This window comes from Pristis pectinata, chromosome 3, assembly GCF_009764475.1.
Source record: "Pristis pectinata isolate sPriPec2 chromosome 3, sPriPec2.1.pri, whole genome shotgun sequence".
In the NCBI taxonomy this organism is placed as follows: Eukaryota; Metazoa; Chordata; class Chondrichthyes; order Rhinopristiformes; family Pristidae; genus Pristis; species Pristis pectinata.
In genome coordinates, this window is record NC_067407.1 from 43,573,705 (window position 1) to 43,601,545 (window position 27,841).

At 40.0% G+C, this 27,841-nt stretch overlaps 1 protein-coding gene across 1 annotated transcript in view; it reads left to right on the forward strand.

Annotated features, from left to right (window-relative positions):
* kifap3a (kinesin-associated protein 3a) overlaps positions 1-27,841 on the forward strand; it is a 157,850-nt gene that overhangs the window by 39,173 nt on the left and 90,836 nt on the right. Inside the window, exons 8-10 of the mRNA XM_052011585.1 lie at positions 6,614-6,712; positions 7,190-7,368; positions 13,915-14,077. Of these exons, the coding sequence (XP_051867545.1) occupies positions 6,614-6,712; positions 7,190-7,368; positions 13,915-14,077 (441 nt within the window). The remainder of the gene's footprint in view (positions 1-6,613; positions 6,713-7,189; positions 7,369-13,914; positions 14,078-27,841) is intronic.

Below are 27,841 nucleotides of genomic sequence, written 5' to 3' on the forward strand. Positions count from 1 at the left end.
CTATTTGCAATTGCCGCAGTGCAATGCTGCACTTACCATAATTGACACACCAGCTTTGAATAGAGGACCATGTGTCTTTCCTTTACTCCCAGCCCAGGTGATACTTTCTCATGTTGTCTCAGGTAATGGAATGGTACCATAGAACCATACAGCACAAAACAGGCCCTTCGGCCCACCATGTTGTGCCATCCATCAAACCACCCTCACACTATCTAACCCTTTCCTCCCGCATATCCCTCTATCTCACATTCCTCCATATGCCTATCCAACAAACTCTTGAACCAGTCCAATGTATCTGCCTCCACCACCACCCCAGGCAGTGCATTCCATGCACCAACCACTCTCTGGGTGAAAAACCTCCCCCTGACATCTCCCCTGAACCTCCCACCCATAACCTTAAAGCCATGCCCTCTCGTCTTGAGCATTGGTGCCCTGGGAAGGAGGTGCTGACTGTCTACTCTATCTATTCCTCTCAATATTTTATATACCTCTATCATGTCTCCTCTCATCCTCCTCCTTTCCAGTGAATAAAGCCCTAGCACCTTAAGCCTCTCCTCATATTCCATATGCTCTAATCCAGGCAGCATCCTGGTAAATCTCCTCTGCACCCTCTCCAACGCCTCTACATCCTTCCTATCATGCGGCGACCAGAACTGAACACAGTACTCTAAGTGTGGTCTAACTAGAGTTTTGTAAAGCTGCATCATCACTTCGCGGCTCTTAAACTCAATCCCACGATTTATGAAAGCTAACATCCCATAGGCCTTCTTAACTGCTCTATCCACCTGTGAAGCAACTTTCAGTGAACTGTGAATATGAACCCCCAGATCCCACTGCTCCTCTACACTGCCAAGTACCTTTCCATTTACCCTGTACTCTGCCCTGGAGTTTGTCCTTCCAAAGTGTACCACCTCACACTTCTCCGGATTGAACTCCATCTGCCACTTGTCAACCCAGCTCTGCATCCTATCAATATCCCTCTAAGTTCTGACAGCCCTCCACACTATCCACAACACCGTCGATCTTAGTGTCATCCGCAAACTTACTAACCCAGCCTTCCACCCCCTCAATCTAAGTCATCTATAAATATCACAAAAAGTAGAGGTCCCAGAACCGATCCCTGTGGGACACCACTAGTCACTGCCCTCCAACCCGAGGGCACTCCCTCCACCACAACCCTCTGCTTTCTACAGGCAAGCCAATTCCTAATCCACACAGCCAAGCTACCCTGGATCCCTTGGCCTCTGACCTTCTGAAGAAGCCTACCATGAGGAACCTTATCAAACGCCTTACTAAAATCCATATAGACCACATCCGCTGCACTACCCTCCTCAATCTTCCTCGTCACCTCCTCAAAGAACTCTATCAGGCTTGTGAGGCAAGATCTTCCCTTCACAAAGCCATGCTGGCTGTCCCTAATCAGTCCATGATTCTCTAGGTGTTCATAGATCCTATCCCTTAGAATCCTTCCTAACAGCTTACCCACCACAGACGTCTGTAATGCCCTGGACTATCCCTACTACCTTTTTTGAACAAGGGGACAACATTTGCCACCCTCCAATCCTCCAGCACCATCCCCGTGGACAACGAGGACTCAAAGATCCTTACCAGCGGTTCAACAATCTCCTCCCTCGCCTCTCGAAGCAGCCTGGGGAAAATCCCGTCAGGCCCCCGAGATTTATCTGTCTTGATATTATTTAACAACTTCAACACATCCTCTCTCTTGATATCTACAACCTCGAGAACATTATCCTTACCAGCACTCCCTTCCGCGTCATCAAGACCCCTCTCCTTGGTGAATGCCGAAGAGAAGTATTCATTGAGAACTTCTCCCACTTCCACTGCCTCCAGGCACATTCTCCCACCTTTGTCTTTAATCGGACCTACCTTTACCCTAGCCATCCTCCTACCCTTCACGTATGTGAAAAAGGCCTTGGGATTTTCCTTAACCCTACTAGCCAACACCACCTCATGTCCCCTTCTAGCTCTCCTCAGCCCTTTCTTAAGTTCCTTCCTAGCTACTCTATATTCCTCACGGGCCCTGTCTGAACCTTGCTGCTTGTACCTTATGTATGCTACCTTCTTCTCCCTAACTAGTCGTTCCACCTCTCTCGTCACTCACGGTTTCTTCACCCTGCCATTCCTTCTCTGCCTCACCGGGACATATTTATCCCTAACATCCTGCATAAGATCCCTGAACATCGACCACATCTCCATGGTACATTTCCCTTCAAAAAGGACATCCCAATTTACACTCCCAAGTTCTCTCCTTATAGCCTCATAGTTCGCCCTTCCCCAATTAAATATCTTCTTGTCCTCTCTGCACCTGTCCCTGTCCATGACAATTTTAAAGGTTATGGAGCAATGGTCACTGTCCCCCAAATGCATACCCACCAATAGATCCTTCACCTGTCCCGGTTCTTTTCCTAAAACTAGATCTAGCATGGCATTCCCTCTAGTCGGCCTGTCGACATACTGCGTCAGGAATCCCTCCTAGACGCATTTAACAAATTCCGTCCCATCTAAACCTTTGGCACTAAGCAGGTTCCAGTCTATATTTGGGAAGTTGAAGTCTCCCATTATAACAACCCTGTTATTTTTGCTTCTCTCCAAACACTGCCTGCCAACCTTCTCCTCTATATCTCTACTGCTACCGGGGGGCCTGTAGAATACTCCTAGTAGAGTAACTGCTCCTTTCTTGTTCCTTACTTCCACCCATACGGACTCTCGAGATGATCCTTCTACAACATCCATCCTTTCCACAGCCATAACAGTGTCCCTGACCAGTATCGCCACCCCTCCTCCTCTTCTCCCCCCTTCCCTATCCCTCTTAAAACACCAAAAACCAGGAATATTCAATATCCACTCCTGCCCTGACGTCAGCCACGTCTCAGTAATAGCCACAATATCATAGTCCCCCATACTTATCCAAGCCCTCAGTTCATCTCCCTTATTCCTGACGCTTCTTGCATTTAAGTAAACACACTTCAGTCCATCTACCTTACTACTTTTATAGCCTGTATTCTGCTTCTCCTTCCCCAAAGCCCCTCTACCTGTTTGATCTAACTTTTCCCCATCCCCTTCTTCCTCTGACCTACTCCTCCGGTTCCCTTCCCCCTCACAAACTAGTTTAAACCCTCCCGAACCACCCTAGCAAACCTAGCTGCAAGGATATTGGCCCCCTTCTAGTTCGGGTGTAACCCGTCCTCTCGGGTACAGGTCCCACCTTCCCAAGAAGAGATCCCAATGATCCAGAAATCTAAAACCCTCACTCCTGCACCAACTTCTCAGCCACGCATTTATCTGCCACCTCCTCCTGTCCCTGCCTTCACTATCACACTGCACTGGCAGCAATCCCGAGATTGCTACCCTTGAGGTCCTGTTCCTCAGTCTTCTGCCTAGCTCCCTGAACTCAGTCTTCAGGACCTCATCCCCCTTCCTACCTATGTCATTGGTGCCAACATGGACCACAACTTCTGGCTGCTCTCCCTCCCGCTCAAGAATCCTGTGGACCCGATCAGTGACGTCCCGGACCCTGGCACCTGGGAGGCAACATACCATCCGGGGTTCATACTCACTGCCACAGAACCTCCTATCTGTTTCCCTGACTATCAAGTCCCCTATCACTACCACATGTCTCTTTCCCACCCTTCCCTTCTGAGCAGCAGTACCAGTCCCAGTGCCAGAGACCTGGTTACTGCAGCTAGGCCCCTGCAGGTCATCCCCCTCAACAGCCTCCAAGGCGGAAAACCTGTTACTGAGGAGAACAGCCTCCGGGGTGCCCTGCTCTGTCTGCCTGCCTGACTACTTCTTCCTCTTCCCTCCCCTGACAGTCACCATTCTATCTGCATCCTGAACCTCAGGCGTACCTGCTCTAAGGGGGGTGACTGTCACCTGATGGACCATGTTTTCATAACTCTCTCCCTCCCTTATGCTGTGCAGTGTTTGTAGCTGCGACTCCAGCTCATCAACTCCGAGCCGAAGTTCCTCCAGCCTCAAGCACTTACTGCAGATGTGGCCATCTTGGACCGCAGCAAGTTCCACGAGTTCCCACATCAAACAGCTGCAGCATATGACCATGTCCTCCATCTGACTACCTTTTTTCCCCCTAGTTAATCCCACCTACAAATCTATAATAGACAACAGGTAAACCTTTACCTACTTACCAGCTACTTACCCTCCTTGCCCCTTCACGCCAAAGCCCCTTGAGCCAAAGCCCGACCACTCTGCTGCCTCTCACTCTGCTGCCCACTCTATAGGCTGTTTGCTTTTTTAAGCTGCCCGCGCCGCGCCTGCGCAGTCCAGCCCCCACTCGACTAGTTAGAAAAAACTTTTAAAACACTTACAAAAGCAAGGTAGCCATCAATCTTTTTTCCTGACCCCTTCATTGGTTAGGAGCAGTTGTGCAGTTTGTACAAGATGCTGGGGAGGCTGCACTTGAAGTATTGTGTTCAGTTTTGGTTGCCCTGCTATAGGAAAGATGCTATTGAACTGGAAAGAGTACAGAAAAGATTTATGAAGATGTTGCCAGGACTCAAGGGGCTGATTTATAGGGAGATGTTAGACAGATTAGGACTTTTTTCCTTGGAGCGTAGGAGACTGAGGGTGATCATAAAGCGGTGCATAAGATTGCGGGGCATAGAGAGGGCAAATGCACTCAGTCTTTTTCCCAGGGTTGAGGAATTAAGAACTAGAGGGCATAGGTTTAAGGTAGGGGGGAAATACTTAATAGGAACTTGAGCGGCAGCTTTTTTTTTACATAGAAGGTGGTATGTATATGGAATGAGCTGCCACAGGAGAGCAGCTAAGGCAGGTGAAATAACAACTTTTGAAAGACAGTTGGACAGGTACATGGATAGGAAAGGTTCAGAAGGTTTTGGGCCAAACGCTGGCAAATAGGACTAGCTTGGATGGGCATCTTGGTCGGCATGGACCAGTTGGGCTGAAGGACATGTTTCCATGCTCTGACTCAATACTGGCTTTTCTAAATGGTGCCTTAAAGGTTAAGCTCAGCACGTTAAATACTTTTGCTTTACTTCTGTAATTTGTGAATCAGTACACGAAGTGATTCCCTAGCACCCAATCTGGAAATTGCACCATTCTGCTAGTGTATAGCCTGACCACATTTGCCAACCATTTCTTCCAAACTTGTAACTCTCAAATCTCTGAAGACGCTGGCTCTGAAGACTCTTTTCAAGGTCTTTGCTATGTCCCCAAAAGAGACTTCATCTGTGGTACGAGGCACTAATAAATTATAAGATATCTTTATTAGTCACATGTACATCGAAACGCACAGTAAAATGCATCTTTTGCGTAGAGTGTTTTGAGGGCAGCCCGCAAGTATCACCACGCTTCCGGTGTCAACATAGCATGCCCACAGCTCCTAACTGGTACGTCTTTGGAATGTGGGGGGAAACTGGAGCACCCGGAGGAAACCCACGCAGACATGGAGAACATACAAACTCCTTATAGACAGCGGCCAGAATTATTAATACTTAATGTGCAACTGGCCCTATTACCAGCAACAATATTACCTTCCACTTTTCATGTTTGGCTGTGTTGTTCCATTCCTTACTATCCTTCCTTGGAGCTTTGACGTTATCATTTACCCTCTTGAACACTTCCATCCGTTGCATATTCAGGTCAAATGGCTGAAACTGGTCATAATTCTTGAGCTTGCCAATGCATCTACCATGTCCATTGGCTGCTGTCATTGCTGTACCAGGAGAATCTGTTTCTATAAGAGCTGCTTAGTTACAGCAGCATACTATCCTTGTTGCCGGTGTATCCTGATTAAGCTCTTTGGCACTGCTTTCAATTAAGCGAAATAACAGATCCACTAATAAAACATCCTTTATTTAAAGCAATCAATTCCTAGCTAACTTTGGTGGCTTGTGCAACAACATTTCTGAAATTATATCATATGATATACTTTTGCCTTTGCACAACCCTAATTGTAGTATATTACAAAAGGCCAAATTGGGAAAACACAGAAGTCTTGGAAGCTTGCAGGCTGGAGGAGAGGTCATTTCAAAGGAAGGCTTTGAACATATGAAGGAGATCAGTGACCACATGTCATAAGGATAAGCTGCACAATGTGGATAAGGATATGTGTGGCCAAGTTTTAAATGAAAGTTTACCATGGCTGCAAAGTGGATATGTGCCCGAAGGAGCATTAGCAGAGTTGAGGTTGGAGTTAACAAAGGCATAGATGAAGGTTTCAGCAGCAGATGAGTGAGGGAGGAGTGGAAATGTATGATATGGAGGTGGAAGCAAGCAGCCTTGGCAAAAGGGAACATATCAGGGCCAGTTGCTTGCTGTCAAATTGGGATGTAGTGGTTTGGTACCGTATTGTGGTTCATCTTCAGCCAGTAGCCATAATTTGCCTACTGCAGAAGCATGGAAATGCTTCTGTTCAAAGTCATTGAATAACGTTTTTTCATACAATGTGTAAAATTAGATTCTTTGGTTTCTTAAATGTAAATGTTTATGAAAATCTTCATATTATGAGAGCTTTTCTGGAAGAGCAGTGTCCACTTTTTTGATTTATTGAACATTTTATCATAAATAAGGAACTAACATTTAAATGAATGTACCTTAACTTTAGCCTTACTTGAAGATGATGCTGATAATCAAGTCCTGAAGAAGGACTATGAGAAAACATACAAGAAGTATCAGGGTTTAGTTATCAAACAGGAGCAACTATTGAGAGGTAGAGAGTATTATGAATCTTTTTCAGTCAGATTTTACAGCAGAATTATTTATTTGCACAATGATTTTCTTAAGAATAGTAAGTTGATATAGCATGAACTGAGGTAACTCAAAATTGAGGGGAAGATTTGGAGGGTGGGTGGGGGTGTTGGATGATGGGATTGCTGGGGAGGGGAAACTTTTTTTCCTGTTTGTAGGGGAAACTGAATAATTCTCAATTAAGCAATTGAAAATAATTTGTTAGTTCCATTGAAGTTTAAGATAAATAGTATCTAAAGTGTAATCTTGTTTGCGAGAATTTATTTATATTCAATATTACTGGTTTAATTTTATGATTTATTTTTAATTGTTAGCATGTATAATTCTGTTCTGTTTATATTACTTATTTAAGCCAGAATTATTTATGGTAATATGACACCCGTAGATTTTTTCAGTGCCATTTTTCTGAACTAATAGTTTTTTTTATGGTCTTTCCTAGTTGCTTTCTATCTTCTGTTGAATTTGGCGGAAGACACGAGGACTGAACTCAAAATGAGGAACAAGAATATTGTCCACATGCTTGTGAAATCACTCGATCGAGAAAACTTTGAGTTGCTGATCCTGGTGATGTCCTTCTTAAAAAAACTTAGTGTATTTGTAGAGAACAAAAATGATATGGTACGTGGGCATTGTTTCTGAGAATGTTTATGTACATCAACCGGATAATTAAGAGAAGCATTGTGATCACGATGCATGATTACATTGAAGTTAGAATTTTCAGATGTCATTGTGAAGTTGAGAGTATGCAGACCAGATTGATTAAGGGATTCAACATGACAATCAATCTTTCCAGCATTTTGGAATGAACAAAAACTGTCCTTCTTTCCATTAACATTTCATTGAGTCATGCAGCTCAGAATCCGGCCCTAAGGCCAAATGAGTTCGCACTGACTCTCAAGTAGTTATTTACACTAATTCCATCTGTTAACTGAGAATGAATTAAAACAATGTCTGGGCCGGTACTGTATGTGTCTTTCACCTCATGCCAGAATGTTTTCTTAGATCAGGATGTGACCAACTGTTCTCCAAAAAATAGTCCAAGTTTTGAAAAACAATTTTGGCGAAGTGTTTTGAAATGCACTTTTTTTTATTTGACAGGTATCCCATATGCTTTCATAACTGTCTTACCAGCTTGGTCTGCCATTTTCAAGTATTTATGACTATATCTTGGGTCCCTCTGCTTTTGCATACTTCCCAAAATAGTACTGATTAGCTTTTAATTTGTCGAACATTTGGATTACGTGAGCAAGCGGGATTTTACAAATTCATATGACAAGATTGTACAGGATTTACGAATCTTAAAACCAAGTAAAATTTACTATGCAATATGAGACTTCAACAGATATGTAACATGTTCATTTATAAAATTAAATTTTAGACCATGCAGAGCAGAAAAATATGAAGAAACATTGGCAAGTAACATAAATAGGAAACTTAGAAGCAATGAAAAGTAAAGAGTAAATGTCTCACTGTTAACCAGAGTAACCATGACAAATGCAAAAAGAAATCAGGTTTTATATTTAAACACCTATTTAAGCATGTTATATGACAGTGTGAAATTGGTTCATGTCCCTTTGTAATTACTACTTGTTTGTCAACTTGCTAGGTACAGGTTTGAGGTCAAATTATGGAAATGCCATGCAGTAAGTGATATCTAATTGATTTTTTAAGAGGATGCAGAGAGAAAGGGAATTTTTCTGGCTAGCAACATTAGTATCTTAATTTCTGTTTGTTGGAATTATAACATGGAACAGTACAGCACAGGAACAAGCCCTTTGGTCCATCATATCTGTGCTGACCATGATGCCAACCTAAACTAATCCCATCTGCCTTCACATGGTCCGTATCCCTCTATTCCCTGTCTGTTCATGTGTCTGTCTGTGTGCTTCTTAAATGTTGCTATCATATTTGTTTCTATCTCCTCCCTTGGCAGCTTGTTCCAGGCACCTACCACACTCTGTGTAAAAAGTTTGCTTTGCAAATCTCTTTTAAACTTCCCCCTTCTCGTCTTAAACCTATACCCTCGAGTATTTGACATATCTACCCTATCTAATACTCTCATAATTTATATATACTTGTATCAGGTCGCTCCTCAGCCTCCGATGCTCCAGAAAAAGCAATTCAAGTTTGTTCAACCTCTCCTTATAGCTGATACCCTCTAATTCAGGGAGTGTCCTGGTGAACCTCTTCTGCACCCTCTCCAAAGCCTCCAGTAATGTGGTGACCAGAATTGCACACAATAATCCAATTGTGGCCTAACCAAAGTTTTATACAGCTGCAATGTGACTACCCAACTTTTATACTTGATGTCCTGATCGACAAAGGCAAGCATGCCGTATGCCGCCTTTACTGCCCGATCCACTTGTGTTGCCACTTTCAGGAAACTATTGATTTTTAGCAATATTGAGATCTCAATTTGTAAAATAAAAAAGTGGTGATTCCAAAATCACATTTACCCCTTTGCAAGAAGTGGACATAGCTGGCAGTGCTAATATTTAATTGTCTATTGCTAATTGCTTGTGAACAGAGGAGGCAGTTCAGAATCAACTGGTAGGTTGGAGTTGCATGTAGGCCACGAGTTGAGATGAATTTTCTCCCCTAAAGCATATTGGTTTTGGTACTTTTAGGGTTACTATTTGCTGAGACTAGCTTTTTTTTACTTGCCTCCTTGGTAGAATACAGCTCTGGCCTCTGAATCAGTGATTCAGAACTTGGGCAAACAGTTCAGTTACTTAAACATAACATCCCATCGTTACACCTGACATGACTTATTTCCTTCACCCCATAAGTGCTGGTATTAATCTCTGGCTGTTTGCAATCATCAAGTACCTCATTTTGTGAGATTCTTGTGATCATGCATGGAAAATGATGGATGTGGATTGTGCTATTCATTTATGAATTGAGTGGAATTCTAATAGCAACTTGCACTGGTAGATATTCGAATGGTAATTGTGACTAGGTTGCCCATTTTTACTCAGTGAAATGGTGAAACCAATTCCAATTCATTTGCTTTTTGTAGGAGTTGCTTAACAAAACTCAGACAGTCGAATTGGAGACTTTACAGTTCTGTGCATCGTATGCATCAGCGCTGCACTGGGCAGTGTATGATCTGTGGTGTTGAGCTAATGAAGCTGGGACTGTTCTTCAAAGTGTAATGTGCTGTAGTTCTAGATAAACTTTTAGTACAAGGATATAGTTGTATCGAAAGATCTTACTCTATCTAAAATACTATGATTTTTTTTTCTCTATTATATCATTTTTGTTTGAATTTTAAATAAACATGTATGTGACTTTTTTTGATAGGGGTTTGGAGGAAAAAAACATGTTAATGTAACTCATAAATTTTCCAGGCTTTTCATACTTGCTAATCAGCTTTGGAAGTCTTTGAAAAGTCACACCTGGAAGTAATCAGATGTGAGTAACAGAGGCATTCATCAAAGCTGCAACATGAACAGTTGTTTCAAATCTTGCTACCTTTCCGAATGCAGTTTTGTTTAGTGTTGAATAATGGTGCCATTCTTACATAAATGAATAATTGTTGAGAATATCAGTAAGACAGTTGTCTGTCTGAAAGCATCTTAATAATTTGCTCAGTAGTTCTAATATTTTTCCATTTACCATCAAGGAATCTTTCATGAGTTGATTTTGTACAAATTTTTAATGGAAGAAAATGACCCATTTGTAGTTTTTTACTGAAAGCTAATTAATCACCTGGCAATATAATTAGTAGTACACCAACATGCATATGCCAAACAGAGCCTGCACCAGGCAGGAGTGCTGGATGAGAGGTTTTCATTCAGTTTTGTATCCATTTTAATTTCTTACCACTGAGAACCAAAATAGTAAATTTCAATTATATCTTGTATGTAGCATGTTAACGAAAGGGGCTTAAATGCACTTTTCCTATTAAACCTTTGTAAGTTTTATCATTACAAGCACATTACAAATAATTGATTGCTATCCAACTTGTTTTCCTGGAGGTACTAAAATTTTAAAGTTGGTATGGGATTACATATGACTGTCTGAAGACTTTAAACGTTTTATAATGATGTGCTAAATCTTAACCTTATTGTAATTAAATCCATCTTTTCTTAAATGCATTTTGTCATTATCCTAATGCTTGTGCATCAAGAAAAACCTATAAAGACATTAAGCACTGTTTAGTGATGAAAATGAGTTACAGAAAAAGTGATTTGGACATGCAGATGTTTCACGTTAAGAGCCAGATGAGGTGTACATGGACCCCCATATGTGCGGTGTCCTCACAAGTTTTCGATTTCTTTTTCATCTCACCTGTGTACACGTGGTATGAATTTGCTGAAAGTGGGCAACTCACCAAAATTCTTTTAATTAGATCATGTATAAAGTGTTCAATGAAGAAAGCTGACTGCTTATGGTATTGAATGTATTAGAACTGTAGCTGGTTGGTAAAAAATAAGTTTGCTTTTATTCAAAACTCTTGCTAGCCTGCAATGTCTCCCTGTCTTCTCAGTTTTCTTTCAGCACAGCAAAAATGTTTTCTTTCGAATATACAGAAAGTAATTTTGTGTCCAACAGTGGTTTCGTGGCGGTGTGATTAAGAAAATTCACTCTTTAGTGATCAGAATCATTCATACAATAATCATTTTCTTAATATGGATATCCTTCAATTAAAATAGATCATTGGTAAAATCAAATGGAAGCATCTAAAAAAAAATTAAATTAAATATATTACTGGTGTTGGATACTTACAGTTCTGTAGTGTTAATTCAACATTAGCATAATGCATGCAGTTCAGATAGTTAAACAAATTCAGTGTCTAAAAAAAAATTCTGCACATTTGTCCCTCTCTGCTGAAAAGAATTGAACTGGTCCGAGAAGGAATTTGCTTAACCTTTTGAAGTTGTCCATGGTATGGGAGCTCTAGGTACACTTCATGTCGTTGAAAATTATTTCAGAATTAATGTTCACATTGGATCTAGATGGTTTAGCATGGAATTGTTTCTCAGAGCTGAAAGTGTATTTGACTTTGCTAAAGGAAGGTCCTAGATGACGATGCTTCATAGATTGTAAAAACAGAATTCAGTGTAGGCCGAAATATATCCACAGATACTGCAAATTCATCTGATCAAGGTCAGCCTACTGCTGGTTTCCTTTCTGGTTATGAGTAGATGTCTATACAGTGTACACTAATACAGCAAATTAAAAAATTACATCTGGTGTTATTTTATTTCTCGCCACTGTAAAATGCATCTGACTGTAGTTTCTGGTTAGAGGTCAAAGCCTTTAAATTACAAAGGATTCTGCACCCTCGGTGTACGTCAAAGTAGGATGATCAAACCATTCTTTCATTCTGTTGGAATTGTAACTGGATAGATTGTACAGTTTTACTTAATGGAGAGATGTATTTAACGCTTAGTGGCACACAATACTTAGTTGTTACTTTTGTCTTTTTACCATTTTTGGTGATATAACTAATCTCAGTAAAGCAGCTAAAAAAATCTTTAAGTAATGATGTTTATTAGAACAAGAACTCTGTTTATTTCTTATTAAGAGTCATAATAGGAAGTGCAGATATTATCACTGGTCAAGAATGTAGATTCAAAATAAAAAAAATAAATTTGGTTAGATTTATTAGAAGTTAAACTTCCATGCAGGTTGGCTGACAAGTGATGTATCTGACAAATTTTTCATATGTTCATGATGATCAATCAAGGTTTCCACTTATTATTCAGATTTGGGTTTCAACAGTCCAAGATGTGATGTGACATAACTGTGCATATGAAGCTAGTCCAGCATTCACAGTGATAGTTTTAAAAACAAAATGATATATTGCTTCAAAACTAAGTTTTCACTGTTCCTAAATAGCTGAGCTCATCAGGCTGTTTCTCACTAAGCACATTTATTCTGGTGGCAGGGTGGAAATTCCTGTTCTTTCTTGAGGTTCCTGATTGGCATTCAACATTTAGTAGGGCGTAGTGTGGGATGCTGAATAATTTAAGTTCTTTGTGGAGTTTAATGCTCTGCAAAACAAACTTTTCCTTTTTATTGTTACAAAACCCTTAGATTCATAAATTCCACATAAGTTGTAATAAAATTCTTTTTCGCATTTAATTACTAAAAGGATTTGTTGCCCATATAGTGACTTGACTATTTACCTTAAAATTGTAAATTTTTTTGTCACCTTCTCTCCTCAAAACATTTGATCTTTGAGTGTGAGACGTTAGCTACTTGTGGGTTGTTGAATCGGATGACGTGGCAATTCTTTCTCAAATTTGAAGGCTAATATTGCACCTTTGTAGTGAAATAAATTTGGAAATGTAGTGCAATAAGAAATGGTAAAAGGTTACATATGTTTTCTTTCACTGCAGATTACCTATTTTCAAAACTTGAAGAGAATTTTGTTGAATGTTTCATGACATTAAACACTTTGAACATTAGAAATAAACATTCGGTTCTAAATGGAGTAAAAGAACTACAGTTACTCAGTAAATACTGCATTTTATGTCATTAAAGTCGAATCTTTTGGTATATCCAGAAGAGTTGGCGCATCCTTGGAACCTGAAGATAAATATGCTGCATTTTTTTGGAAAAATAAAAGCATTTTTAAAACCATTTTGATTGCTGGTGGGGTTCTGGTGAAAAATAAGTGGGAGGGAGATATTGTGAAATAAATTCTTGACTTCCCTATGTCAGATGCCACAGTCTTTGCCTGCGGTAGGCTACCAACAAGAATTTAAATGTGTATAATTTGTCTATTCTTTTGTTACCATTGCTCCTTTGTATTTGTGAAATCCATCTGTGTAAACAACTTTTGTGTTTCTATAACTAAAGGCAGCCTTGAAAGATTTAGCAAGTTGTAGCAAAACATCAGTCTGAGGCATGCTGTTAAATGGGCACAGTAAAGAACCTCAATTGCTGACAGCAAAAGTTTTAATGCTACAGATACTGGAAATCTGAAATAAAAAATATGAAATACGAGAAATTCTCTGCATGCCAGGAAGAAACTGCTATTGTTTAAGTTTGATCAGTTCTGAAATGTTATGTGTTTCATTTCACACAAATGCTGCTTGACCTCCGGAGTATTTATAGCATTGTCTGCTTTATAACAAAAGCCAGAAACACTGAGTCAAGAATTTCTTATAAGAGAACAATATTGATCATTTTTGCTCTGCTGATCTGCAGGTAGAGTTAAACATCATTGAGAAGCTATCAAGGTTGGTGCCCTGTGAGCATGAGGATCTTCTGAATATTACTTTGCGCTTGCTGCTGAACCTTTCCTTCGACACTGGGCTTCGGAACAAGATGGTCCAAGTGGGTCTACTTCCAAAATTGACTGCGCTGATAGGTAATACTGATTAGCAGACCATTATTTCTTAATTTAAAAAATTGCACTGCTATATGAAAAGCAATTCAAGTAAACCCACTTGATTGTAGACACTAATACTAGAGTCATGGGTTTTTGAGATGAATCTCTGTCTAAGTACAGACATGGTATGTTTCCAATCAACTAACCTCTTACTATGTATTAAGAGAAATGGTGGAGTGGAAGACTGGTGTAAGATGCATGTGTTATAACAGCTATAGGAAATGTATATGATTTGAAGCGGAAAATACTGAGAGTACTTGTATCTTTTAATTTGCGTCTTCTAATTTGCAGGCAAGGGGTGGAGAGGACCTGGGAACGATCTATGATAGGGTACAGACCAGGAAAGACTGAATCACAAGTGGTGATGGTGCTGGCCAAGTGAGGGTAGTGAAGGCTTGTTAATCAGAGATGATCTGATATAAATAGATGAACGAGTGGCAAGCAGGAGAGAGAAAGATCACAGAAAAGAAAAACAACACAAACAGTAAATGCTGAAGAAGCAAAACACTGCAAATGCTGGAAATATGAAGTAAAACCACTATTGTGGAAAAACTCAGCAGGTCGGGTAGAATCCATGGAGAGGGAGAAAGAGTTAATTGGCTAGTTCTGGTTCAAACTAGAAAGGCTGTTTTTTTTAAACTGCTAAATTTAATTAAATATCCTGAGCACTGTTTTGTGCAAATCTGATGCTATTGTGCAAGCTTGTGTTGGGTTTTGTTGGAACAGTGTACAAGGCTAAAGACAGGTAGAAAATTGAAGTAACATGCATTTGGAAGCTCGGGTCACTTGCAGACTAAGTGGATGAGTTCTGCAAAATTTGTGTTTGGTTTCTCCAATGTAGAAATGACTACATCATGAGTACCAAATGCATTATATTAAATTGGAAGAGGTAAATGTGCTGCTGTTGATCACTTACAAGTTGCACATCAATGGAACGCAAACCTTCAACAATTATCAAAATAGAGAACAAATCTATGTGAATCCTAATAATATTGTTTGTCATATCAATGATGTGAACACTTGAAGGGGTCTACATTCATTGCAAAATGCATGACCTTTGTTTACTGTTTCTGGTTGTTGGTATGGAACATAATTAAATTAGTTGCTTTAGCAGACATAGTCAAAACAGGAATGTACCATTTTAATTCTTAAGATATTGATTGTCATAACCAATCTGCAAAACAAACAAAACTGCAGATGCTAGAATCTGAAACTAAAACAAATCTTGGAAGAACTCAGCCAGCCAACCAACCAGCATCTGCAGAAAGAGTAATCAGTCAACATTTCGGGTCAGTGACCCTTGCTCAGAACTAACCTGTGACTAATCTTCATCTCGGTTCCATTTTCTTGCCTTCATATCATCTGATTCCCCTCTCCTTGCTCCAAATCACTTGATACCCAAAGCTTAAAAAATTCTTTATCTTGAAAGCTCTAATTGTCTCATGGTTTCCACTCATCTTTGTGTGGGAATCCCTGACTTCACTCAGGGACAAACTTGCTCTACTATTGTTCTGAACTTCCTTATTAGAGGAAAGGATTTCTTCTTTTCTAACCAATTTTTAAAAAAATTTTCTAAGCATTAATCAGATCCCCCTCCTCAATTTTCTGACAGGAATATGAACGAGTATCAATGACTTTTTCTAATTGAAGCATGAACTGATCCATGGAAGTACATAAATACACAGGCCAAGTGGTCCAAACTACCAAGTTGGTATCTTCTTTGATAAAGTTTTATCATAGTTAATCTGCTCTGTTCCCTTTCATTTACTTTTTACTTACCTGTTAAACAGACTAATCAAGAATATTGATTATAGGTTCACTTCAACACATGCTTAGGATGACCTTGCAACTAAGTTCCTTTCTGAATCACATATATTTAATCTTGCATCTATGATTGCCGCATCTTCATCCTCTCAAAAATTGTGAGTAGTCTCTTTCTGTTACATAGGTTCATTATTGCCTCTTGTTTTTATATTAGTCCCACTGATGAAGCTTGGGATTCATCTTGCAAAGGGCAATGAATCACTGGCATTTTCTACCAGGGAGGGTTATGGAAACTTGATCACTGGAGGTATTTAAAGAGGAGGTTTAAAAAAAAATTGGAAGATGGGAAGCGAGGGCATTTGGGAACTGACATTAAAGAAGAGTTGAGGCCAGGAGAAGATAAGCCATGATTGCATTGATTGGTGGAGCAGTGGCCTACTCCTGCCCTTCGATTTTTATGTTCATGTTGGAAATCTTTTTAAAATTTTTTTCAACTTGAAGTGTTGCTCTTATTGTCCATTGAATTTATATCCCCAAGTACTTCAACTCTTCCACAGCACCAAGCCAAGTTCTCTGGAATGTATAATTAGAGAAAGCAGTCTTGGAACCTGTGAATGTCGTGATTGACTTATGCACAATACTTCTACTCATTGTGTTATATCCAGTTATTCTGCCCTTAGTACCATTCCATTTATTCCTCTCTTACTGTTACTGATTTCCTTGGAATTTATGTATGCATTGCATTCCTTCTATCTAATAAGTCAGTTACATCATTGAGGAGTTCTAAGAGATTTGTCAAACTTTTGAAAAATTTGCTGGTACTTCTAATTTACTTTCTCTATCTAGATACCTGTAATTTTATTCATGTATAATTTTCTTTACCACATATTTTTGGAAGACCTCTATTTTTCCCCCATGTATGGGGATCTGGCACAAAGGAGGAGTTGAGGCCTGGAGTTGATCAGCCATAGTCAGATTGAGTACCTGGGCAGGCTTAAGTGACCAGATTGCCTACTCCTCCTCCTAGTTGTGTTCTTGCGATACTAAGCTAACTGGACTGTAATTACACTGATTTTCTGTGTTTAGCATTTGAAAAAAAATTGCCACATTGGCCACTTTCTGTTCACCTATAGCATATATTCATATTCAATGGAATACTGAAATATTTCTCAACTCATTGGTTACCTCCTTTATTCTCCACAGGATCCTGATTCTTTTCGAAATGAAGTGTTCTCTGACACGCCTATCTCATGTTTGAAAATATTTTGCTAGCTGATGATCCCAATTGTAACTGGGAGGAGGTAGATACAGATACTAAGATTGTGGCAAGTGTGGTGGGAACAGTCAGTATGGTTCAAGCTGCAATGGATTGCAGTATTGTTGTACAAGATGATAAATGTCTGACATTTTTCTGGAGAGGTCGAGCCACCTCATGTGCACTACTTCATTAGTGCAAATACTGTGTGCCCAAGCATCCTGTGGGGAGGGTGAGTATGTGAGCTCAGCTCTGGTTTTGTCCCTGCACCTGCAGCTTCATGTGGGCTTTCCACTAATTGGTGCTGCTGTGAGTGCTTAATGGTTAAATGACTCCCATTTTCTTAAAGCTTTACCCATGCCCCCTTAAGTGTCTTGAACATTGTCAAGCAACAGAAGGCAAAAACAGTAATTCTGAATTCAGGCAAGTCTTAAGTGCCACTAGAAGTTGGCTGTTTTCCATTTTCTACCAATTATTTGTGGGGAAGTGGTATGTGGTAATTGTCTTACTCAAGATTAAGTCCTTATCAGATAATATGATTTTTAATTGGTTTAGTTGAGGTATATAAAATTGAGGGGTCTAGATGGAATAAATAGACTTAGCAGAATGGTCAAAAATCAGAGAGAATAGTTTTTGAGAAAAGAGTTGAAGAATTAGTAAACATGAGGGAATTTTCTCACCCGGAATATGACAGGTTTGGAAGGTGTGACAAAAAAGGGTGGGAGAACCAGAAACCCTCGGCATATCGAAAGAATACTTGAATGTGTATGTGAAGAGTGAGAATTTGTAGGGCTATGCCCTAATGCTGGAAGCTGGTCTTCTCAGGCAGTCCCGTGGAAAAATGTTATGATTTCTTTTAACATGGGATAGCTGGAGTGCAACAGCTATCACAGTCTTGGCAGAATGAAGTCAAGGAAGTCAAAGACATTGGAGACCAGTCTCTATTCCACAGACTTGGAGCACGCGCGCGCACACACTGTACATCATGAAAACGTAGTCTTGCACAGATTCTTCCTTGGCTTCCCTTCCTTCCAGACCTGCTCCTGATCCCTTCCCTCAGTATTCCTCTCTCTGACCTCTTTCCCTAACTGCCTCCCTCAGTCTCCCCATTCCCTTATCACTGTCTTTCCCTTCCCCTTCACTTCCTTCCTGGTTAACCCATTCCCTCTTCCTTCCCCTCTTGATTCCCACACACCCACTTTCCCCAAATGAGCCCCAATCTCCAGCTGCTGCCACCTTGCTCTCCAAGGGTGAGACTACCCATTGACCACTGTGGCCCACCTATTCTGTGGGAGGATGGGGCCCTCCCCAGGTGCTAATTGCCCGTCCCTTGCCCATGCCAAACCCCAGTAGCCACATCATGCGAAGGTGCTGTCTGACGTTGGCAGCCTGTGTTCTGCGAGGTTGCAGTGGAAGGGGGTAGATTCTATTTCACTTGGCCACTATCTTCACTGAAGGATTAAGACAGATAAGTGCTTGATGGTCAACATGGTCTTGTGGATCAAATAGCCTGTTTCTGTGCTGTATAACTCTATGATGCTATGCCAATGACCCTGAGTATTAGGATGAGCACAAATGTGGTTGGCTGAATGGCCTGTGTTGTAATATTTCTGTAACTTTTTTTATGTTTAGTTGATCCTTGCCTGTTTCTGTGCAGAGCTAACTTGAAATGTGCTCAAAAATCAAAATAGTTTTAAGATTGTTCATTGATGCTGTAAACTAGGTGGTAGACATAAAGATATCCTGAATGGGCTCCAGTTCTGTTTTGGAAAAAGATTCAACAGTGACCCCTGGTGGTTAACATTTTTACACAGCATTATTTCTATGGCTATTACCTCAACTGCTGAGGAACAGCTGTTATGATTTGTGTAATACATTAATTGGTTAGCTGTTAAGCGCATCATAACCACAGGCCCAGCTAATAATACCAGTAAAGCTTTTGGCATGTAAATAAAGCTAAAAATATAATACCCTCAGTGATGGCATTTTGAACACTTCCTGACATATGGGTAGCTAAATTGTAGGTGCTGCAAATAGTTCCAGCTCAATATACGTTCAAGCTATATCTTCACATGCATTTGACATTTAGTTATAAAATTGGGCCTAGTGTTAGAAAACAATGACTCATTTATTACAGTTAATCTATTTGTAATACAAGAACTACCAACTCCACCTCAGCTCATTTCTTGGCAGAGGGTTTTTTCCAGTCTCTGACTAAAACCTCTATTTGGCATGATCATAGTCATTGCTTCTAAGTGGCTATAATTTAATCTTGAATGTGATGTTTAAACTTTAGTACCATCTACCCATTGTAAAAGTACTTCTGATTTAGAAAGAGTTTTGACATGATAATATTTTGTAAGAGCACTCTTAGAAGCTTTAAGTTTGCAATGAGAAAACATGTCTGATTGGATTTGACAGTTATTCTGCTCAATCTCCATCTGTATTGCAGCATATAGAAAAAGAAAGATCATTTCTTATTTTCAATGGTAGTGTAGCATTCAGATGGGATCCTTTATTTTTTCAACCTTCGGTCTTTTGCTTTCAGATGTGAAAGGACTGTTCCTCCAGTTCAGTGTCTTAGATCTTCCATGTGTTTCCTTCAGCCCCCTGCCCCCACCCCAAACAAAAAGCCTTTGTATCTTTGTCATCAATCCTATAACTTGTTCTGTTCAAGGTCTTTTGAATCAGGCTTAATGCATCTTGGCTGTTTTCCATTGTCTGAGCTGTGCCTTAAGTTGTATTTCTACTAAAACACAAATCTCTTTTATTTTTCAGTGTCTGACTGCCATCCACTTCTGCTTCCTTGTACCTGTGTCTGTGAAAATGAATTCCATTTTACTGTTACTTGAAGCATACTAGCTTTTAATCTCAATGCTCCATAAATACAAATAAATGAAAATCTTGCAAGGATATTCTGTCACTGACTCAGCCACTCTAATCTATAGTAACTTCTTTACTTCCTGTTCTCTGCAATCTTCATTCCCTTTTGGAAATCCATCCATAGCTTTATTCTATCCTATCTCTTCTGCTTTCCTATTAGCTTATGTACCTTTTGGATGTTTCATTGCCTCGCACAGATTGTCTTGTGAATCCCCTTCTTTCTCCAGTTCCCTATTGGTGTCTGGAACTTTACTTATACCTGGAGATCCCTCTTTCTAGCTTAACAATTTTCTCAAAAAGCAGTACTATTTTGTGCATCACATAAACACTCAAAGTAGGCTCAGTTTCCCCCTTGTAACCTTTTGTGGGATCTTCTTAAGATGGTATATAAATGGAATTTGTTGACAGGATGTGCATATATATTTATCTGATGCCTTTTAGACATCCAAATAATCCTATCCATCTTATGGAGCTGAATCCAAGTCATAGATTGAAAGCATGAGGGAGCCAACTATGTCTCTATTTTCCATGAAATAATGCCGATGCAAACAAGCAGTGGGGAAGTACCAGGCCAGTCCCATTTTCTTCCTCTGAAAGCATATGATTAGATGACATTTTGCTGCACATCACGATTATTGCACCTTTCACATCACACCATTCTCTCAATTTAATTCTAGATTAATGTTTCATGTCTTTCATTTCAATGCAGCACCATTTTAAAAAAAAAAGAAACCTGAGTACTGGAAATCTGAATTAGGAACAAAGAACTTTAAAAAAAACATTTGCAGTAAGTTGGCAGCAGCTGAAAGAAAAAGCGTCTGATCTTTTTTTCTCTTTTGCGCTACACTGATATTATGGATTTCCATCTTTTGTTTTATTTATGCTTAGTTACATTTGGTGGAGAAGCATGATTTTATGCTTCAACGTGAATGTACATCATTCCTCTGCTAATTTCTGATGACTTTAATGACTAATAAAGTTTTGTGACTAATAATACCCCAAAAAATGAAGTTCAAGTGTAATCGTACTGCTTTCTAAATTTTTCTAGTTCTGAGAATGGAGCCAATTTATTCCATTTAAGTATGTCACCAGTGAGTAAACATTGAAGTACAGAGCCACAATCCTTTACTTCATCTGACTTTGCAGGTGCAATTGGATGGTAGAATCCCAGCTGATGTTTGTCACATTTTCCAGACCATGGTACTGCAAAATGGAACACATATATTTGCAAAGCTGCATCTCAGTTTACAGGTTTTGAATTTGTTATGTAAATTTATCTCCAAATTACTTGGAATTCTGAATTGAACTAAATGGGCTAACAATCTATATTGTTAATGATGAGTTAATCTTTTAGTCTATTCTGATCACCACGGAATTAATGTTTATGGTTAATTGTTTCCTGCTTTTCCTTATTTATTACTTACCTGCTTGTCGACTGCTTAGTTTTACTTCTGTAAAACTGTCTTGGCATTTTCTTTATCCCTTTGGGGTTTGTCTCAAAAATTCTCTCACCAGCTTCAAACAGGCACAGCCTTTCATGTAGGTGCTGGGCACCCCCCTGATTGAAATGAAGTTTTTATGCCTTTTATTAAGTAGTAGGTGCCTGCATCATGAGCAAACTTACATTCTGCATAGGAGGTACTTATCGTTACTCCTCTTCCTCATTTCCTAGTGTTATTTACAATGGAAACTTCACATAAAATACCAAACATGCTTACAAGTGGAAGCTTTTTACAATTGAGAAAACACGAATGAAAAGAGGTCACATTACCCACTATTTATAGTTTTTGAACTAAAAATAAGAGCCCTCGAGTCAATCTTGCTTATTTTGTTTTACACTGTTTTGTAATTTTTGTCTCATCTCAATTTTTCCAAACCAATTTATTGCTTTGTATTTATCCAAGAAGTCTACTGTACTTTCATCACCTATATCATGACTTTTTAAATATTGGTATTAATATGAAACAATTGCAGTTTATTGACTTAAGAATATGTGCACAGTCCAATGGCAAATTTAATCGCCAGTTCATGTTGCTAAGTCACATCATTATTTACACAGCTCATTCTTGGTAAAATTGTCATTGGTAAGATTTGCCTGTAACAATTTATACATTGTATGAATTGATTACACTTATTTGAAAGCCTGCGGTTTTTAAGTTTGTTTCATGGTGACAAATGTTCCTTAAAGCTAGGGGGCGAATTGTAAAGGTTAGATTTTCTGAAGTAAAATCGCTGTAATGTTTCATCTCAGCTAACATAGAGCCATTAAGGATTACAACCTTTCTTCTGTCTCTAACCTGATGCTTCATGAGATACAAGCAAAAGGCAGCCCTTTAACGTTGTCTTGGCAGAAAGTCGTTGTTTACTTCACTAAAATTGTGGCTGACTTTGTTAGTAGCACTGTAAAGTGAGTGTAGCATATATAGCTTTCTTGATTTTGAAATTTGCTTCAAATTTCTTTAAAATTTGCATTCCTCTGTAAGGAAGATTTGCGAGTTCTCAAAGTGCAAGTAGGTAATGTAGAGAGGAGCCAATGCTAGCATGTTTTCTAACTCTGTTATGGAATGACAGACCTGATACTCGTAACAAACCCTGGACCACAGCCTATCCTATCCACCAGGGGAAGGGTGTACCAAGAAGCTGATGGAAGAATAAACTAGTTTGCTTCTATTTTCAAAATTTGATTCTCTTTTGTGCTGTTTTGTCCCTTAAGAGTTAATATAATGCATGTTATAATGCTGTTTGTGCGATATGCTTTTCTTGTCTGCTTTAGTTAACATAACTGCTGCCAAAGTCTATGTATTCAACTTAACTACCTCACCAGACTTTGGGGGACAATTAATCTTGCAGATTACTATAAAAGAGGCCCTTATTGCTACTGTAGTTCTTCTTTAGATTTAATAGACCATTGCTTGTTATTTTTAGGGCCAATCTTTTACTATTCAGCTTATAAACAATCATACATTTTTTCTACAAATGAAGTGAGGTAATAGCAGGGGTCAGATGTGGCAAAAACCCTAACTGAAACCATCTGCCACAGCCAGTGGGGGTGCAGTAAAGTTGTATCAGGATTGCTTGAAGTTATTGATGGCAGTAAAATTTATGCTTCCTCCTGTTTTCTCAATTAAGTGGAGATGCTTTTTTTTTCTTCTGGTGTTGGACAAAACACACATGGTTTTAATAGATCGTGTGCATATATTGCCTGAGTTTCTGTCTCTTGTGCAGACTTCCTTAAAAAAAAGATAAAGTTTACAAATAGGTTGTTAAATCTGAAGTGTGCATTACTTGTGGAACCCTGTAAACCTAGCATCTCTGTCCAGAGATCTGCACGTTCAAGTCAATTTCACCCAGTAAAATTTGTTACCTGAAGAGAATTGGATGCCTTGTTAAGTTATTGTATTAAGTATTTATTTAAAAATGAAATTCTCTGTAATATTTTAAATACATGTTATATTGTTACCTTGTTTGTGCCAATCATGGTTCAGGTGGTTTCACTTGTGCTACTGAGTCAGGTTCATGGCTCCTTTAGAGATGAACAAAATATCAAGGCTGAAGCTCCAGTGCAGTACTAAAAGAATTGCTTTCGTTTTGGTGAGACATGAGATTGAGGGCACAGATGCATTCCCAGATTGGTGTAAAAGATACCATGGTGGTAGATTTATCTTCTGTTATCCTAATATTTATCCCTGAATGAATATCAAAAATTCATGTCACTTGGTCATTGCCACTTAGGTGTTTATGATGCCTTCCTACCTATCATTGCTGCACCTTGAATGTTGTGGCAGTGGTGTGACTATTAGCACCACGGCAATATCTTGGTTTGTTCTCCTACTCTTTTTTAGTATCTGGGCATCTTATCTTGTTTCAGCTCTTTTGCTTCTCAGTTAAAATGCTTGTCCTCTGCCATCTATTCAAGTGCTATCGAATATTCTATATTCTCGGAGTGACATCATTTCAACCTTCATTACAATTCATTGAAATCCACTCAGATCTGCAAGCAGATAAGCCCATAAACTGGATTTCCCCCCAGTACAGAACACAGACTTCAGTGCAGCCTTCCACACAGCAGAGTGCTGGCCTCAGGCCACCTATGCTGCCACTGTGGACTCCTTGTAGAGAACAACAGGACAGCATTAATTTCTGCAGATTTCCCAGTTCTGAGGCTGGTAAATCTGCCCACTGAACTTGTGTCTGGTAAGACCAAGTGCAAGTACCTCAGGCCCATTAAATAAGTGGAGAAATTGTAACCAGGAGAAAAACAAATAGATCTTTTTATTTGATTTAATTTAGTTTAATAGTTTTCAATTGTGTGCAGTCATCATTCTTTTATTAAATTACTTGCAGGCAAACTTGAATAGGGCAAATAGGAATACTCTGAACCTGGCATAAACTTGATGGACTGAATGGCCTCCCATGTCATAAGGAAATAGGAATTTTAACTTTGTTTGTGAATTACAAGGTTACTCTGACAAACATTCAGTAAGTGATAGCTTTGCCTGTGAACCTGGGACCAGGTCTTCAGCAGCTATCAATGTTAAAGTCAAGTTTATTGTTGTCATATGCACAAGTACGCGTATGCACAGGAAAAACTACTTGCAGCAGCGTCACAGGCATGTAGCATCATATAAGCAAAATTCACAAGAAAAACAAATTAAACAAATTATACACAATTTTTTTTACAAAAGAGCACAATTAGAAAAAAAAATCCATTTTAGTGCAAAGTGATCATAGTGTTGCTAAATTGTAGAGATTAGGGTTTTGCCAGTTGGTTCAGGAACTGAATAGTTGAAGGGTATTAGCTGTTCTTGAAACTGGTGGTGTGGGACTTCAGGCTTCTGTACCTTCCTGATGCAAGCTCTGAAAAGATGGCATAGCCTGGATGGTTGGGAGTTTCATTTTCTGTGCAGCCAGCTATATACAATGGGAGGTGCCCTGCATTGCACTGGACCTTGCTGATAAATCAAGGATCTGGCATCCCTGTGACATACTGTTCCCCTTTCATGTTTAGCCAAAAGAGTCAAATTGTGAGCCTCCTCTGACTCCTTGTTCCCATCCAAAAATCTTAAAAGCAAGTCCTATAGCTAATTTCTGTGAAATTAAGATATCGCTGTGAGCACTGAATGCAACAAAGACTGTGGGACCTAACATAATCCTGGTTGCCATGCTGAAAACTTTTCTTTACACATAAGAATCTCATATAACAATGAGGCATACAGGAGTGAGATAGATTGGTTGGTTGAGTGGTGTCGCAACAACAACCTCGCATTCAGCGTCAGCAAGATCAGGGAATTGATTGTGGACTTCAGGAAGGGGAAGTCAGGAGAACACATACCGTCGTCATTGAGGTGTCAGCAGTGGAAAGGGTGAGCAGCTTCAAGTTCCTGGGCATCACTATCTCAGAGGATCTATCTTAGGCCCAACACATTGATGCAATCATGAAGAAGGCATGCCAGCGGCTCTACTTCATTAGGAGTTTGAGGAGATTTGGAATGTCACCACGGACTCTTGCAAATTTCTACAGATATACGGTGGAGAGCACTCTGGTTGTATCACCGCCTGGTATGGAGGCTCCAATGCGCAGGATCAAAAGAGGTTGAAAGGGTTGTAGACTCAGCCAGCTCCATCAGGGGCACAACCCTCCCTGCCATTGGGACATCTTCAAGAAGCAGTGCCTCAAGAAGGCAGCATCCATCACTAAGGACCCTCACCACCTGGGACATGCCCTCTTCATGTTACTATCATCGGAGAGGAGGTACAGGAGCCTGAAGACCTACACTCAATGTTTCAGGATCAGCTTCTTCCCCTCTGCCATCAGATTTCCGAATGGTCCATGAACACTACCTCATTATTCCTCTTTTGCACTTATTTATTTTTGTAACTTATAGTAATTTTTACATCTTTGTGTCTTGAACTGTACTGGTGCTACAGAACAACAAATTTCACGACCTATGTCCGTGATAGTAAACCTGATTCTGAAGCTATTCCTTCAGCCAGGCTATTCCACAACAGCTACATTGGGAATAACTAAACAAGAACTTGTAAAATTGTCCAGCTATCTTGCAAAAAAAACAGGATAAATGCAATCCTACTGATTACTGTCCTCTTTGCCAATCAGCAGCAAAATGAAAGTTCAATTATAGTACTATCAAGCAACACATGGTGACCCAAAATCATATAACTGCAGGTACTGGAAATCTGAAATAAAAACAAAATGCTGGAAACACTCAGCAGCTCAGGCAACATCTGTGAAAAGAGAAACAGTTAATATTTCACATCAAAGGCCCTTCATCAGAACTGGGAGAGAGTGAAAACAAGTTAGTTTTAAATTGCAAAAAGGACTGGGAAGGGATGGATAGGACAAAGGGGATACTTCTGATTGGGCGAAGCCAGGATACCATGGAGAAAAGTTGTAGGAAATGCTGAGTGAGTCTTTCTGTGCTAATGTTGATAGAAAAACAGGCAAGGTTGCAGGTGGGTAACCCACAGCAGAACTGGCTAATATTGAAATAAACAGAGAAAGCAAGTTACCTGATATTGTAGAATTCAATATCGATTTCAGAAAGCTCCAATGTGCCCAGCCAGAAGCTGAGGTGCTGTTCCTCAAGCTTAGGTTGGGCATCATTATAATAGTGCATGAGGCCACAGACAGGTCAAATTGGGATGGAGAATTAAAATGACAGGCAAGGGAAAGCTTGGTTGCTTCTAGGAACTGGACACAACTGCCCTGCAAAGCAGTTATCCATTCTGCATTTGGTCTCTCCAATGTAGAGGAAAGCATAGAGTTATAGAGCATGGAAACAGGCCCTCCGGCCCAACATCCATGCTGACCAGGTTGCCAACCTGAACCAGTCACATTTGGCCACATCTCTCCAAACCTTTCCTATCATGTACCTGTCTAAATGCCTCTTAAACATTCCTGCCTCTACCACCTACCACTTCTTCTGGCAGCTCATTCCACATACCCACCATCCTCTGTGGTGGGGGGAGTTGCCCCTTGTGTTCCATTTAATTTTTTCCCCACTCACCTTAAATCTATAACCCATAAGGCTGTGTCCTCAGCCCTCTACTCTACTCCCTATATACTCATGATGGCATGGCCAGATTCTGCTCTAACTCTATGTACAAGTTTGCATATGGTACCACTGTAGTAGGCCATATCTCAACTAATGAGTTGAAGTACAGGAAGGAGATAGAGAGCTTAGTGACATGGTGTCATGACAACAACCTTTCCCTCCATGTCAGCAAAACAAAAGAGCTGGTCAAAAGGGGGGCAGTGCACATGCTCCTGTTTACATCAACGGTGCTGGGGTTGAGAGCTTCAAGTTCTTTGGCGTGAACATTACCAATAGCCTGTCCTGGTCAAACCATGTAGATGCCACAGCCAAGAAAGCTCATCAGCGCCTCTACTTCCTCAGGAGGCTAAAGAAATTTGGCACGTCCCCTTTGACACTCACCAACTTTTTTTTAATCTGGATGCATCACGGCTTGGTATGGCAACTGCTCTACCTGGGACCACAAGAAACTGCAGAGGGTCGTGGACACGGCCCAGCACATCACGGAAACCAGCCTCCCCTCCATGCACTGTGTCTATACCACTCGCTGCCTTGGTGAAGCAGCCAGTATAATCAAAAACCCCACCCACCCAGGTCATTCTCTCTTCTCCCCTCTCTCATCAGGCAGAAGATACAGGAGCCTGAGGCCCCATACCACCAGACTCAAGGACAGCTTCTATTTTCTGTGATAAGACTATTGAACGGTTCTCTTTTACAATGAGATGGTCTCTTGACCTCTCAATTTACCTTGTTATGACCTTGCACCTTATTGTCTACCTGCACTGCATT